Source organism: Zalophus californianus, chromosome 5, assembly GCF_009762305.2.
Source record: "Zalophus californianus isolate mZalCal1 chromosome 5, mZalCal1.pri.v2, whole genome shotgun sequence".
NCBI classification, from domain to species: domain Eukaryota; kingdom Metazoa; phylum Chordata; class Mammalia; order Carnivora; family Otariidae; genus Zalophus; species Zalophus californianus.
In genome coordinates, this window is record NC_045599.1 from 35,616,998 (window position 1) to 35,634,327 (window position 17,330).

At 41.9% G+C, this 17,330-nt stretch overlaps 1 protein-coding gene across 10 annotated transcripts in view; it reads left to right on the forward strand.

The window, feature by feature from the left end:
- Window positions 1–17,330, forward strand: part of ARHGAP26 (Rho GTPase activating protein 26) — a 449,937-nt gene that overhangs the window by 353,074 nt on the left and 79,533 nt on the right. For all 10 annotated transcript variants that reach the window (XM_035727446.1, XM_035727450.1, XM_035727448.1 and 7 more), the window contains exon 19: window positions 3,745–3,883. In XM_035727446.1, the coding sequence (XP_035583339.1) occupies window positions 3,745–3,883 (139 nt within the window). The remainder of the gene's footprint in view (window positions 1–3,744; window positions 3,884–17,330) is intronic.

A 17,330-nucleotide genomic window follows, 5' to 3' on the forward strand; every position in this document is an offset into this window, starting at 1 on the left:
TGAAAAATTCGAATTGTCATCAGAATTCCAGCTTGGGCTTTTAGCATGGAGACAAACTCTTGGCCTGGCTAGAAAGTAGCCAGACAGTAGGCAGGCTTTAAACAGCTTGTATTTGTTCAAGTTTCAGAGTTAAATGAACAACAGTCATTAGGGGAGTGATTTTCCAGACTCCTTAACGTAAGTTTGTATCATCTGCCCTGACTTGGTCCTTTACAGAGGTGCCCTTGCACTCCGGAGACATGTGTAATCACAGTGGAGGTAGTCTTGTGTCTGTTACTCGACATTTTGTGGTGCAAGAGCGGCCCCATCAGAGCTCTTGAGCAGCCTGGGCCTGGCTCACAATGATGCCCAGAGAACTGGCCTTTGGGACTGTAGGTCTCACCCGTGGTAAAAATCTCCTAGAACTGGTTCCAGTATGGTCTCACAACTTCTCTTTTAAAGAAACCTACCAGTGTGCAGAACGAACGAGTCTCCTGGGTTCCATGTCTCTTCCTGCTTGGCTGGGTATAAACATTATTTTGGAAGCAATTTTTCACGCATCTGCCAAAATCTGCAGCCTTTCCTCACAATCTATTCTTTGCTTCTCCAGCATTTCCTATGTTTTTTAGGTAGGAATATAACCTCACATTTTTGGTGATAGTTGAAATTAAAATGTGTATCCATTCTCTTTGTGCCCGTTGTAATGTTGCCCAGGGAGCTCATTTCCAGTTACGAAAAGAGAAATAAAAGTTGAAGGCCAGACGTAAGGGGGCGGAGGCCTATCACATATCTGAATTCATTTTCAGACGTTTTCAGCTAGGGGTGGCTGAGAGTGCTATACTCAAGGGCAGAGGAAGAGGGGTGCTAAGGGACACCATTATTTGTTGAAATCCATGCTTATCCATTCGGGGCATGGCTTCTGGAGTGAAGACTGGCTGGAAAAGCTGAGCCGAATGAGTAATGACAGCTGAGGACGTGGAGAGTGCACATGTGAGGAGCCTCAGCCCTACATTCCAGGTCCAGCCTCTCTCCTGCTTCGCTGTGCAGCAGGTCAGGAGATTTCTCCTGTGGCAGGCTCACCCTACTTAATATGCTGAGTTGACCTGTGTGCTTAGAAGTCATGTGAAGTGCCTAGCGTGGTGCCTGCGAGGCACAGATACTCACACACAGGAGCAAGGTTTAAATGTCAGTGATAATAGTGCACCATGAGGTGGTCACCTGGGAGGAGCCTTGCAGCTCAGCAGTGTTTGGGGGAACACAGGAAAGTGGGGAGAAAGCCTCTTAGAGTCTGTGGTCCTTGACCTCAACAACAGCCATAGTTTCTTTTTGCTTCCCTTGTACAACTCAGGAGACTGCACATACGCATAACCCCGGTACTTATTTTTAGGGGTGCCAACTCCTCTGGAAGCTAGGACGTTTCTGTGTTTTTGCTTTAAGTCCCCTTCTCTTCTTACCCCTTCGCCCCACTTGAACTCAGCTATGTTGTGATTCAGTTTATTTTGTTGAAAATTCAGTCCCCTAGGGAAAATATGATAATGCTGTTTTCAGACAGCTGTGTTTGGGAGCAAGACTGACTTAACCAGCTGGCTGGCATCATTGGAGCCCAAGGACCTGCCAGCCCATGGAGAGCAGCTGTTTTGGCTGAAATTGTCATCATTCTTATGACTTTGCTTCCTATATATCATCTTCAGAGTTCTGCTTTTGAATGCACTCACAAAGGAGAGAGGGCCATTGGAAAGAGTGTAGTATATTTAATGCTACCCATAGTTGAAAGAAGTGGGGTGCCCCCACCTTCCTGTTGTTACTCATGATTGTTGAAAAGGACGAAATCCAGGAGGAGGCTAGCTCCAGAGTGAGACATGATAATGAGTAGATCAATAAATATTGATATCTTAATACAGTGTGGTTGCTACACAACCATTAAGAATCATGTTTAAGGGGCGCCTGGGTGGCTCAGTCGTTAAGCATCTGCCTTTGGCTCAGGTCATGATCCCAGGGTCCTGGGATCCAGCCCCGCATCGGGCTCCCTGCTTGGTGGGAAGCCTGCTTCTCTCTCTCCCACTTCCCCTGCTTGTGTTCCCTCTCTCGCTTGTCTCTCTCTGTCAAATAAATAAATAAAATCTTTAAAAAAAAATCATGTTTAAGATTTTTTAAAGAAAGGAGAAATGTTGAAATATAATGTTAGATGTATAGGATACAGAACTGTGTAGATTATGTAATCCCAATTAGGGAAAATGGTTTTTTGACATTAAATGAGGTAACTCCTACAAAGCACTTAACCTGATACCTGGCATGGCAAACGCTCAGTAAATCACAGCTACTGGATGCAAAAACGTTCCCCACAGGGAACGTGTTTACCTCGTGCATTGTGATATCCAGAGTACTTGGTATGAAGTAAATGCTCAAAAGATCTTTCTTGACTGAATGAATTAGTGTTATCATTTATATGCATTTGAAAAGAAATCTAGGGGCTCCTGGGTGGCTCAGTCAGTTGAGTGTCCGACTCTTGGTTTCAGGTCAGGTCGTGCTCTCAGGGTCCTGGGATCGAGTCCCACATCAGGCTCCTTGCTCAGCGGGGAGTCTGCTTGAGATTCTCTCTCTCCCTCTCCCTCTGCCCCCACCACTTGTGCTCTCTCTTTCTCTCTCTCAAATAAAAAAATCTTTAAAAAAGAAAAGAAATCAAGAAAATCTAGGGATACAGCTTTCTATGTTATCTGTAATTATATCTATAAGTGAGGCAGCTAATCTCTGTCTTGGTTCTTTATTATAAATGGTGAGGACAGTACATCTTGCTCCAGGTCACTGAGAACTGAATGAGCCACATGTAAAACACACACAGTGACAAATCCCTAGGGAAGTGACATTGTGTGGTGGCTATGGTGATCATGGTAAGCACCATGTAAGTGTAGCTGTTATAATAATTACATCATGCTTGTCTGTAAAAAGAAAAGATATTGTCACGATTTTTGTCTGTTGTTTTGTTCTTGCTTTTTTACCCAGGACTTTACTTTTTTTTTTTTTTTCCTTAAGTAAAAGCTTAAAAGAAAAAAGTGCATAAGAAAACTCAAATGCTTATAGTGGTTGTCTCTAAATAGTGGAATTAGAAAGTTTTTCTCTTTTTTTCCTAATGCTTTTCTACATTTTCCAAATTGTAGTATTGGTTACTTTTATCATCAGCCTTTATTTCCCCTTTTAAATGAGAAAACTCTCAGCATCAAAGATGACACAGAGCTCCAGAACTAGAAAGCAGTCTCCATCTAAGGATGACTGAGGACCAGGAACTGGTGCCCTGCTCTGGGCTTCTTCTTGGAAAGTTATTTAAATGCAGTTTCACGTTCTAAGAAAGTTGCAAAGCAATCATTAAGAACTGGTCAGTAGAACCAGTGAAGAAAAGTAAAGGGTTTTGATGAACTGGTTCTGGACAAAGGTAGTCAAAACACTCAAAGCCCTACTAATAGACAATGGCTTATATTTAGCACAGTTTGTTCCCTGGAGAGAACAACAGAGAGAGGACCAGTGAAAGTGACGGCAGAAGGGGCTAGAAATGGAAGTGAATGGTTGGCAAACTCCGAGAATCACTTCCGAAAGAAAATGTATAGTGCCAGTTCTGAGAGATGTTTCAAATGAAGTCCTGAGCTAATGCTGGTGGTCTTTTCGGGTCTTCTTGCTGATTCTTTGATACCACCAAGCTTTCAGGTGTGCTGGTTGGGGCTTGCTCTCCCACTCACAGCAGCATGTAACCCTTCTATGCAACTTTACTTGCAGATATTTAACACCGTGCCTGATACACCTCTCACCAATGCCCAGCTGCACCTGTCCCGGAAGAAGAGCAGTGACTCCAAGCCCCCTTCCTGCAGCGAGAGGCCCCTGACGCTCTTCCACGCCATGCAGTCAGCAGAAAAACGTGAGTCCCATGGCTCGGGGCCAGCAAGGTGCTCAAGAGATGTCCTGTGCCACCTCCCACCTGCTCAGGGTGCACATCTCCAGCCTCTCTGTGTGCTGCTGTCCTGTGTGTCCTTGAGGATGGTGTGTGGCTGGGCCCTCCCCACTTTCATTGCTGAGTAAGCCTGGGTAGGACAGGAAACAGTGTGAGGAAAATGAAAGGCGAGGGCCACTTGCTGTGCAGGATTCTCTCTTCCAGATCTCCTTTGGGCAAACAGCTGAGCATTGTTTCCTCCTGCGACACAGTAAGAGCTCAGCTCCGGCATCACTGCCTTGGCCCCTCTTTGGTTAGCGGCTCCCACAGAAGCAGTTTCCTTTTCTCAGTTTGTCATTAAATGCTTATTAGTGTGAGTCACGTGCCCCACTTGAAGTGACTCTGAGGCCAGGCCCTGGCTTTTCTCATCTTGCTACTCCACCTCTTACAGAACCTGGCATGGAGTGGACACTTAATAAATGGGTGAACTTAATGGATGAATTAATTAGAGAATAACACTGTCTTTGTTCCAAGAAGCACAGTGTTATCACCCCAGTTTTACGGAGTCCTTTTTTCATGTCAGAATGGAGTTCTTTGCAGTTATCAGGTGACTGGGCCCTAAACTATTCAGGCTTGTTTCAGCTTCTGGAATAAGACAGCTGAGTGGTGTAGTGTAGGAGTTGAGGGCTCAAGCTCTGCCTGGAGTCCCGTCAGACCTGGGTTCTCGCACCAGCAGCAACACACGAGCAAGCCTTTTACCCTCTTTCAGCCTCTGTTTGCTCATCTGTAAAGTAGGGATAAGATTGCCTCTCTTATAGGGATTTGTTAGGGAGTAAATAAAATTTTACATTTAAGCATCTGGCACAAGTCTTGGACTTGGCAAGGGCTGCTGGCTGAGAGCTGCTGCTATTATTACTAGTTATTGTTTAATCACGCACAAATACCAAGGCTCATTCTTTCACACAGCTGACACTTGCATGTTGCCTGCGAGTGACTGGGAATATAAACATCAGACCTTGTCTGTAAGGTGCTCACAGTTGAGGGAGGGGAGTAGGTAGGTGAATAGATAGCGGTAAGTCACCGTGATCACCACCCTCGGAGAGAGAAGTCCATTCACAGAGACTGCGGAACACAGACAGGTGCGAGAGCACGCCCTGGCACCACATTGCCTGGCTGCTAGTTCTGTGTCTGCCGTCTCTGGCTGCACATGACGTGGGCAAGTCACCTAGCATCCCAGGGCCTCAGGCTCCTCTTCTGGAAGACAGGGGTAACAGTTTCTACCTCATAGGGTTGTTGTGCAGATTAGACTACTTCACATGGTACCTGGTGCAGAGTAAGTGCCCAGTAAATGCTGGGGGGATGTTGTTGTTATTGTTGCTGTTAACCTTTATGAAGCACAGTAAAGATACAGAGCAGAAGAATGAATCACTTGGCCTTGAAGAGGAGAGAAAATATATATGTGGATTGGCATCTTTTTATTTGTCACCAAAAAAACCTTTTTTTTTTTTTTAACAAAAAACATTTTTTATCCCCTGTATTTCAGAAGTAATGGCCTTCATTTTCATTCTGAAAACAAATCTTCGCTGTCCCCAGACCATCACTGCATTTCAAGATGTCATACTGTCCCATAAAATGGCTAGACCTTGGTGAATTTAGCACCATTTGGGTTGTTTCAGATATTTAGCTTTTATGAGTAAAGCTACTGTTATCTTTGTAGCTAAATCTGTTCACAGGCCTGATCATTTCCTTAAGCTAAATTCCTGGAAGAATTTCTAGGTCAGAAGATATGCACAGTTTCAGGGCTGTGAGCACTAGGGTTGAGTTCCCTTTAAACAATAGCCTGTGTTCCTCTTAAATATGTGGCTTGGGCCATTCTCACTTTGGTCTGCACCTGGCCTGGGCCCTTGAGTGTAGCAGGGAACACAAACAGGGCTGGTCTCCCCATATCTACCATGGACGAGAACGGCGTTGGCCTGTGGGGTAATGTGTTCCTCACGCTGCTAGGGGAGCCACAGTCACCTGGCGTTTGGTGCTAAGCAGTGGACAGTGTAGATTCGGACCCATCAGACAATTACACTGAGGCAGAAGCAGCTTTGGAACGGATCTCAAAGCATATTCTGGGAGCATGTTAGAAAGAAGACAAAGATTAGGAGAAAATCAATTAGATCCTGACCCAAGATTAATTTGATCACACGAGGTAGAGGATGGAAGGTCAGGACATGTGAGAACAGACAGACCTAAGCTGAGGAACGAGCTGCCGATGTCTCTGTCTGCAGACAGTGGACAGGAGGATGGAAGACGAGAAGACAGTGAAGCAGCCTGTCTTTCCTCTGAATGTTATGAAATGCTCCCTGGAAACAGGAATGGAACCTCGGGTGTTTGAGGGGTGCTTATTAGCTTTCCTCCCTTTCTCAAAGAAGAAATGTTTTCATTGCAAAGTATGTAGGCAGGCATATATACATAGACTTTTATAGTTTGTTTTGAAAAACCTTTTTTTCCCCAAGAAACTAGAACGATATCAAGCTGGCTTGGAAAGTACCACAGGATGGGTAGGTGACTGGCCAGGAGCTGGCGGGTTCTCCTGGCACCCCACCCCAGCTTGTAACCCAGCCACCCCTCACTGTGACATGAGCAGGTGACAGGGCACTGTTACGTTTTCACACACCTGACTCTTCCCTCTGTCTCATCTGTGGATAAAGACAGAAGGCTCCTTTATCAAAGCACTTTGCCGAGTTTACTCTGTAGAATTAAAGTACAAATAAACACGGCAGGTCATTTGTGGGTAAAAAAAAAGAAAAAAATGTGTATTTCTGTAAGGTGACGCTTTCAGTTTAAGGGAACTTTCGACACCTAGCTCAGTTCCTTCCAAACTTGAATCATTTGCATAAACCTTCATTCACTCTTTGGTTGACAAACACATAACTCATATGCTGTCATTTAATACATTTCTTTAAATTGATTTGTAAAGTTTCAGTGCATAACATAGTTTCTAGTTTACAGTAGACACTTGATACACTTTTTTTAAAGAATAAGTAAACGAACCTGTAGACCAGTTAGATGATGATGGCACATGTATCCAGGATAACCATTTTTTAATGCTATGCTATGCTTGGTACTTATTAAAGATGCTAAGGTTGAGGCCTAGAAAGATGAAATTATTTTGCAGAATCATATAACAGAGAGAAGGCAATGGATTCAGAATGAGGTTTATTTGTCTGCAAACCTATGGTCTTCCTACAGCATTATGTTACCAATTCTTGACAGAATCTGAAAGAAAGCAGATCGCAGGAGGAACACAGAGAAAAGAAGAGAATATGAAAATTAATTTTGCAATGTGTTTTATGTAGGAAACAAAGGAGAAGAATGTGGAATTTTGAAATTTGAGTCATTGGGAGAAGCTTGGTGCTATGAAAAGAAAGGAGAGACAATGAATTGCATTTGTGACAAAAGAAGTTTAAACTCCTGAGATTCTATATAACGTTTCCAAAGGTTATTTGGAAGAGTGATTCTAGAGGTACATCCTGAAAGTGAGCATTTGAACCCAAATATGGGGTAAAAATGCCAGCAAAGGGAATATTTAAGCTGGAAAAAAAAATTTCTGAGAATTTTTCTTTGTGATGCTCTGGCTTCTCTGGATATGCTGGCTAAAAGTCACCCTGCCCAGCTGGTCGTGAAGTCTGGTGCCGGCCATTGTATGGAAAACTTGCATCACTTCTGACCTCAGTAGTCTCACTAATCTCCTTTGACTGTGATTTTCAGGCTATTAATTATCCTGTTCCCATTCTATGTGAGAAGAGAATTACTTCTCTGTAATACCAGATCATTCTCTCTTTACATGTTCAGCTATGATTATTATGTGCAGGTATGTTCATTTTGTATGATTCTTCTGCATTTTTGAAGTAAATGTTCAGTCTAATAAAGTTGGATTATTGAAATGCAAAAAAAATTAATTTTAAAGCCACTCACTTCTTTACATGGCCTCATCCTATTCAGTAAAATCTCTAAAAACATGAATTTGATGGTCTCACCATGTTATTCTCAAGTATACATTAAAATAAATATGTAACCATTAAGATAAAGAATGTTCATCTGACATCTTACCTCCCACCTGTGAAATTTCTCTCCCCTTTCTGCAGTGTCCCTGCTCTGTGCTAAAGGTGGAGCCCATTCTTTTGTCATAGACATGAGTCTGTGCCAACGTGCTTGGCCTCAGGCTGTCAATCGCCTCCCTCTTCAGGAGAGGAAGCTCCTGAGAGTCACCTTGGGAATTCATAGTCTCAGTCTTCTGTCTTCGTACCTCCACTTCAGGCTCATGGAAGCATGTGACATAATAGCTGATGCTCCTGGATGTGTGTCTTGTTTTCCAGAAGTGTTTTTCTTTCTGTGTACATAGACGATTTGTGTCCCAGGTACCTCCATAAGATTCTTCAGCTTCAATCTATGGATAGTAGTAGAATCTTCTCCAGGTGGCATTTTCCCTTTGCCTAAAGGTAAAGATGTCTTTCTGATGACAGTGGTGTCTTCCCAGAAAGAGACCTTTCTCCTGCTCTTTGCTGGGTAAGGACTTCGGTCAGCCCCAGGGCAGCGTGTGGCTCCTCAGACAAATCAATGTGTGGTAGAAGTGGGGCTAGGAATGAAATGGGAGCAGTCTCTGAGATTAAACTTTGTGAAAAAAAAGAAAGGAAATTATGAGGGAGATACAGGGTTTAAAAAGCATCACAGCAACAAATGCAAGTCATTTGGAAACCACTGAATATTTTAGTGAGGAGGGGACTCGATATCCAAATTATATATAGCTGGTCAAGAAATGTTTTCTGAGAGGTAGAATTTTGAGTAAGATGCTAAAGGAAATGAGTCATAGTCTCGTCCACAGGAGAGAAGGATGACAGTGATGGTCTACAGAAGGAACATGGAATAGTCTTTATATAAGTAGCAGAGGGTAGCTCGGGTAGCTCTTGTCTCTAGAACTGAGGATTGTGGAAAGATCTGTTTCCAAATTGTACTTAGAAAACATTCTCTTAGAAATCAATTTTTAAATGTATGTTTAATGTATATGGCTCCATAATTTATCAAGTGGTTTCTCATGCTAAGCACCGTGCAAAGCAACAGCTCCCTTAATTTTCACAATTACATGACACAGGTGCTGTCCCCATTTGGGACAATGGAGGAAAATAAAATTTATATCAAATAATGTACTCAGAATCACACAGCAACGAAGTAGATTTGAACCCAGTTTTTCTGACCTCACAGCTGTACTATTAGCCAGTGATTACTCTGCCTACTGGTTTCAACTTGTGGGGTTGTTCTCGAGGAGATGTGGTTCTATGTGCTTTTGTGACCTAGCCTGCAAACCCAACCTTAATTCTAAGGGAAAATGTTTCCAGTGTTGCTTATGTACCCGGAGTTTAAACTTTCAATAAGCTAGCAATCTGCCTGTAAAGAGACAGAGGTGGGTGGGGGGCTGGTGTGGAAGGATAAATTAATGCATTTGATGAAGAACTTTGAGACCAAGTTAGATCTGAACCTCATTCAGTAAGAACAGCAATAAAAATTAAAATTATTATACCTCTCCTAACATGCCAAGCAGCCTAAAGCACATTACTATCTTACTTCATTCTCACAACTGACCATCACCTGGTGACATAGGTTCTTAGTAACCACGTTTCACAGACAGACAAACTCAGGCTCCAGAGGTTAAGTAGTCACACAACTGGTGAAGGGCTGGGAGGAATTCGTACCCAGGTGATGTCCCTTCCCCATGCCACGTTGTCTCCAAAGGGGTGTCTGTGTCAGTTCCTCAGCCATGGAAGTGAAAATCTTAGTAGACTGAATTACAGAAGCAGTTAAAGCCGTCTGTCCTAGCATCCATCCAGTGTGCCATGGGGGCACTTGAACCATCTTGATTGGATTCCTCAATATGCATACCAGCAGGCAGCAGCCCCTCCAAATCTAGCACCAACTATGCACAAAGCAGTATGCATTCAGCAGTACCTTGAATGTGCTGGGCCCAGGTAGTCACTCTCATTTGTGATCACCTCAGAACGGCTGGAACAGGGGTTTTCAACTGTGCTGCCAGATGAATGGTAGCAAGGGCAATCACATTTGATCTCCAGGTTGCCACATGGATACATCATATAGCAGAAATGAGAGTGGTATATCTAGAAGAAAGGTACTCCCTGGTACATTCTGAATCAGGAAGTCTTGACTAGAGCTCAGGTGTCAGTATTTTTTTTTTAAAGATTTATTTATTTATTAGAGTGGGGGGGTGGGCAAAGGGGGAGAGAGAGAGAGAGAGTCTCAAGCAGATTCCATGCTGAGTGTGGAGCCAGACATGGGGCTCAATCCCAAGACCCTGAGATCATGACCTGAGCCAAAATCAAGATCAAGATGCTTAACCGACCAAGCCACCCAGGCACCCAGGCATCTGTATTTTTAAAAACACTCTGGTGATGTGCATGCCAGCTAAAGTGAGAGACACACAGGCTTGGGGGAAGGGGCAAACAGTCAAGGTTGTTCATTTCTGTCACTGCCAGAACAACTCTTTGACTCTGTTGAGGTGTGTGGCAGCCTGGTATGGTGGCTGAAAGCAGGGGTTCTGCAGTCAGCCTGCATTGTTTCAGTGCCATCTCTGTCACCTAGCAGCTCTGAGACCTGGAGTGCATTACTTTCCCTTTCTGAACCTCTATACCTCCATTTGCTCATCTCTAAAATCAGCCACTAAGAACAGCTTCCTTGGAGGGCAGTTACATGATTAAGTGAGCCAGTGCAAGTGTATGTCAGGTACTTGATACTGGGCCTAGAACATAGTAAGCACCTAATAAACTTTGGCTACAACTGTGATGATTATCGTCAGACTATAGTTTTACATTACATTTCACTAAAGAAATATTCCACCTCTGGATCATGCAGATTCCAAAGAAGAGGCCCATTTGTGAGGGGAATGCAGAGTCACCGTGGCCCCAGAGAGAGCTGATTTGATGCTTGACTTCAAATTCATCGGCAGCTGGGATGAGTTGTACAGCATTGCTGGGGCTGGGGGGTGGGAATAGATTCTTGGGCTTTGTTTTACATGGATCACACTAACTAGCTGCTGGGATTATAGCTCTCATTAATTCTTTTAGTGCATTTAATTCATCCTGGACCCTCTCTCAGACAGACCCAGTGAGAGGTTAAGAATTCAGCTCATATACTTCTCATTTGTGTCTTCCTTGTTGAAAAATAACTGGGAATTCATACTATTCAGAGGCTTACATAATGCCTTTCTCCAAGCACTCAAGGCTGCAGCACGTGCCTGTTCTCAGGTTTTGCCTCTGCAGGTCCTGGGTGCTCTGGACACACCTGTTTTTTTTTGGCAGGCGACACGTTTATCCACATGGAATCTTACTGTCGCACAGACTAAGGTGTCATGTGGCTCTTGGCTTAATTATGCTTAGTTACCGTGTGTTACTGAAAACCATGTAGTTGATGAAGCCATTTAAAAAATGATGCCCTGGAAAGCTAATGGCAAGAAAAAAGTTCAAGGTAGATCATTAAATGTAAAAAAAAGCGTATTACAGTCTTATGTGTCTGGCTTTATCAGTTAGTGAACAAAGCAGGTAATTCATTATTGTTATGGTGTTATACCATTTTGTTAAAAGAAAAGTATATATATGTATTTTTCTATATATAGAAAAACGACTAGACATTTCCACAACAAAATGCATATAGAATATTTGTATGCTTTTCTGTACTTTCTAAATTAGAGAGGAATGCATATTTATTATGTAGTGACTAATTTTTACATTATTAAAAACAAACTACCTATTCACACATTTTATTTACTATCTCAAGCCCATTTTGCAGTGAGTCATGGTATAAAAATAAGTAAATAATATATATATATATATAAAATATTTAATGAGCAATAATATAAGCAATCTGTAGTGGACTCCCTCACTTACCTGGGAACCAGAAATTCAAGGAACAACATCCCTACTCAAAAGCAAGTTCTCAGCTGGAAAAGAAGACTATGTTATAAGTAGCAGAGTACCTATTTAACTCTGATCACTCAACTCCCTGTCCAACCATTATGTAGAGGTTCGTTTCTACATTGTGGTTTTTGAAATGGTGTTGTTTCGGGGATGGTCTTCCCCATTGTGCCTTCACGCTTCTTTCCTGTGAATCATTTCAGTCCTGGGCCTGTCCTGGGCACAGTGATTCCCCCATTCCCTCATGAAATCCAGTTTTATTGGCATTTTTTTCCCTTTGCAAAGAGAAGGGTTATTATGAGCACAATGAGTAGGAAATAAGTGAGTCACTCTACATGGAACCAAAATTGGTAGTTTTTGTTGAAGACGACCTGCCAAAAGTTGTAATATCATGTAGTATGTCCTATGGACAAAACAACAGATTGACCACATTTTTTACTTATCAATTCACTGTTTAGTCCATCATTGCCCAAACTGTTTTTTTAAGACTATTTTTTGAAACATTGCCCAAACTGTTTTTATGTGCCCAAACACATTGCTCGAACTGCTTTTTGAGATTATTTTTATCATAGGGACTGACACTGGGTCAACATGAAATCATACCACCTCAGATTTTAGTGTGGCTTGGCACGCCACTATTATCAGGAACAAAAACTACAAAGAAAAAAATTGCTTCAGAAAGTCTGATCCCAAGCTTCTCATGTACTTGGGTGTTTCCCAGAGATGGTAAACTCAGAAATTGCTGTGCACTCATCATTTTTTATTGCAAAATTCATTAAGCTGCCATTCTATTATCATCCTATCTTGTCAGGATGATACATTACAGACTTCATTGCAAAACTTTAATAAGCAGGAGAAAGTACACCTCTCTCCCTACCACAGCAAGGGAAAGCCTCTGGGTATTTTGCTTTTGTCTTAATATTTTTTGTTGAAAGCCTGTGTCTTTGCAGAACTTCCATCAGTCTGGTAACTCCCTTTCCTCCCTGTTTGATCATGTAGAGAGCACATTCCCTCCTTAGGGCTCTGTGAGGCATCATGAGCTACTGTTTAAGAACATTTCTTCTTCCCTTTTTTTGACAGCTAGTCTCAGACATCATGGAAAGATGATGTTAGCCCGTATTCTGACAGACGTCCATGCGTGGTGGGAAACCTCCCCCAAAGTGACGTGGCAAGTCTGTGTTTCCTATTTATCCTCCCACTCTGTGTATTCAGTGGGCCAGAGCATTGAGGCTTGCCGAGACATGTGAATTCAGTTTGGTTTTGCATGTGCATTCCTGGCCCTGCTTCTGGGTTCTGTGATAAACAGAGACCCTGCCTTTTGTATGGGGGGTGTGGGGATGGGGAGGGATTGTCATTAGAGTGAGCAGGAGTCACTTGGTAAATATGGAAAGTGAAGTTGCTTAGCTCCCAGATTTCCATGGCAACCCCCAGAACAAGTACAATATCACCAAAATTATTCTGTGGCTTTCTTTTTTTAGTTGCAGTGATTTGGTTGCATAGACATATTTTTCCACTCCTGATTTGTACAAAAAACACAGACTCTGTCCACTGTAACCATTACTTTGGTTTCAAGGATATTAGTGGTCCCTGTATGAAGCACCTGGAAAATTCAGTCACTTGGAACTGCCTCTTTCTGTGCTAGCAGAATACATTTTCACTGCTTATTATCACCTTCTAGTTATTATTTGTCTTGTAACCATTCATGGAGCTTTAGTGTATATTATGCCCGGGCCCGGTGCCAGGAACGTGTGACTGATGCTGACCTCTCAGGTCACTGTAACAGATGCTCGAGGGGTTCTATATGGGCATACGTGCCCCTGCCCCGAGTAGTTTGCATTTCTCAGCACTAGGACCACGTCTAGTTTATCACTCTTCATAGAAACTACGTTCATGAAAACATTCATCACTTACCCATACATGTTTACATTTGTTAGGGGATTTATTTTATCATTTCCTTGCTCTGAGCTCTTGTCTTCTGTGACTAAAAAGAAGAGAGATTCTTGTTGACAAACATGTTTGAAGAAGGCAAGCATCCCCACTGACTTCATCCAGTTTAGGAGTACTCCTGAGTTGTAGGCATTCTTTCTCTTTTGGTCATTTAAGTGGTTCTCCATGATCCTTTTGCTTTGACTCATAGCTGCTGTTGTTTTTCTTTTTCAGTCCCCTCCCTAGCCTATAATTTCCTTTTCTTCAGCAATGTAATTGCCATCAGTCTTTCTTATACCTTGTGATGAGGATGCCAGAGCTAGTTTGAATCATCAATGTCTCAAAGAAGTCCAGGTCTGGTATTGGAAAGATTTGGTTAATTTAATTTTTTTTTTTAAATAGTGTTTTAGGCTGCCTGTTCTCATTATGTTTTCTGTTAGGGGAAGTACTCATTTGCCCACCTGACAAAGATCCCCCTGTTTGGAGTGACATTACTGAATCATGTTCTCTTTTTTTCTTAATTCATGCAAAATGCTTTAGAATTTGTCTCGGTATAGTTTGCCATACCACTAAAACATTTGAATTGCTGTTGATTTTACTCTCTACCTCTTCTCTGGAATGATTCTCACTGTCCTGCTCACCCTCAGTAGGGATTGTCAGCATTTCAGCTCAGAGGCCTATCCACCTTAGACGTTCTCAGTCTCACTATTTGAGGTCTCATGTCCAATAAAACTGTAGCGATCTTATAGTCCGAGAGTGCCAGGTTTCCAGAATTCCTTATCATGTGGCCCATCGAGGCATACTGGTAAAGAGTCTGACTCTTTAGATGCGTATTTGGCTATCTTGACTGCAAAACTATGAAATTTTATGATTAATTTTTTTCTGTATTTTCTTTTTGAACAAAGGACACTTTTTCTTGATCTTTTGCTTTTGTTGTCATTTTGTTAGAGGTTTTGCCATATGTGTAAGGCTCGCAGTACCTAAATATAAGTCAAAATAGAATCTCAAAAAGGATTTACTTCCTAAAAAAGAGTTCTAGTGACCTCCACTGAATGAAATACTAGAAATCCTTGACTTCAGTTTGGGGGTTGCCACCCATTTAATTTTTGTGGCTTTTCTAGGCCAGGCAGGGTTGGATTCTCATTGTCCACCCCATCCTCATTCTCGTGTGGGTTCATCTAAGACAAATGTCAGTTTCCATATGCAGCAGTGTTCCTTGCTTAGCTCATGGAGAAAGCCAGTCTGTAATACTGTAACAGAAGATAAGTTCTTAAAAATTTTACCCAAATCCCATTTATAGAATCAGATTCTCATATGAGGTTAGGATTCTGATAAAGTGTTATATAAAAGAAAACATCTTTATCTGTTTTTTTTTTCAGTTGTGATTTCAAAGCTTTATCTGTCACATGTTCAGTCTTAGGTTGCTCCTAGTCTACTGAGGAAGGTAGACATATGAACAAATAAGTATGTGCAAGTTACTAATAAATATTCTAGTTTACATCTGAATAAAATACCTAGGGGTGTTCATTATCTAGGAATGTGTTTGGTACTCAATAAGTATTCACTGAATAGATGAAAATTGAAGAAAATTCCATCTCAGATACTCTTTTTCTAATGGACAGTAAGGCAGGAAAAAGAGTCCCAATAATATTTTAGAAAAACTAATATGTTTTTAGCAAGGTATTGTTTTTAATTTATAGACTCATAGTCCTCTTAAGGGCAAGTAAATATAATCACAGGAGAAATATGAGCTGTGTTATACTCTTTGGTTTCCTGTGAATCCAGAGAATTACATCATGCAAAGTTGGCCTCAAACTAGAGTTTGTAAAACTATTCACCTCTCCTTCCCTGTGAAGCAGAAATTGTCTTCATTGAACCCCAGAGAAGTGTGTTGAGTGCCCTCTTCTATATGGTGGTCTTGGGCTTCTCAGTCTTTTTCAGAAATCTCGACATGAGTATTTTGTGCAAAGGAAAGTTTGCACTGATTCATACTGGTAAGTGGCATATCCATTTTCTCAGTGATCCCCTAATTATGTAATTTTAGAGTTATTTTTCTTCCTGATAGCAAGTTCCCATTCAAAGTCCCTGTTAGTTCTCCTACATCTGGGTGCATTGTAACTCTTTTGGTTTCTCTTTCTTTGTTGTTGTTTCTGTTTGGAACTTAAGCTCTTGAGATATGAATAGTTTCAAATCTCAGGAATCAAGTTAATAATCTACTTTTTTCAAAATCTACTTAGAGTTCAGAAATCTCCCCATAGCCTCATGGAGTTTTTGACTCTTCTGCAGGGTTTTAAACAAGGCATTGAGAATTTGTCAAGATATTAGGGGTGTTTGGGTGTGTGTGTGTGTGTGTGTGTGTGTGAATGAATGTGTGTGTATTAAATGTAAAGATTACTCTAACATCATCTCATAAGCATGATAAATTTTTATGCACATGACTATTATAAATGGAAAAGTATTTTTTTTATCACATCACCCCCTGTATTGCTTGAAGAGTTCAAATGTCAGCCTCTAAACTACCGTGTCAGTGAGTCCAATCTGTCTTCTTAGGGACGTGGTATACCTCCGGCTTGTTTCAAAGGTCCAGTGAGGATTAATCCACATAGGCTGTTTCCTGTTAAGTGAATTGACTGCCCACAGCATCAGCTGATTTTATTATGGTGTATCTGTACTGAATGTGGGATGAGAATGACATTCCAGGACGCTGATATTTTGCTACAGCAGTGGTGCCTGTGCCATTTAGCTAATTTATCCCAAAAATGTTTTCTTCAGCACATGGTTCCAAGTTTTTAAAGATGGGAAGAAACAGAAAGTTCTTATCTTTGAACAGTGTTCTGAAGTTTACAAAATGCATTCTTGCATATGATCCCACTTGATCCGTATGAACTCCTTGAGCTGTGCATGGCAGTTTTCATTATCCCCATTTTACAGATGCATTAGCCAAGAAACAGAGTGAAAATTGCCTGAGGCCACTCAGCCAGGCAGGGGTGGAGTCTTGAATAGAACTCAGGTTTCCTCCCTCTGGGATTAGTAATACTCTCCAAGCACTAATATGACTGTGTGGACCATGGACTTGGTTTTTTATAAGCAGAAGACTCTGTAGCCCTTATAGATCTATTAATTAAAGAACTGACTTGAAGCTAGACATCAAATACATGGAGCTGGAGGCAACCCAGGAGGGTTTGTCTTGGGAGTGGTCAGGAACGTAGACTGCAGAGTCATAAGGATGTTGATGACCAAGTAAGTAGTAGATATTTTATGGTGAGGTGCTATAGAATTGGAGCTAGGACATGGCCCTGGCAGTTAAGACCATACTGGGGGCGGGAGTTTTAGAATAAAAGGTGAATGTCACAGAAACCAAGAGGACCTGGTTGAATACAAGGGTGCTATGGAGGCCGCTCTGTGTTTTGCCCATCTACCAGTCAAAAGAAGACACACAATTTATGGTGCAATGGTAGGGTCACTCTTAGGAAAATGGCTGGTCTGTCCTATCAGGTTGAGCAGAGAGGGGTTTTCTCCAAAGTCACAAGTCACCTGTTCCT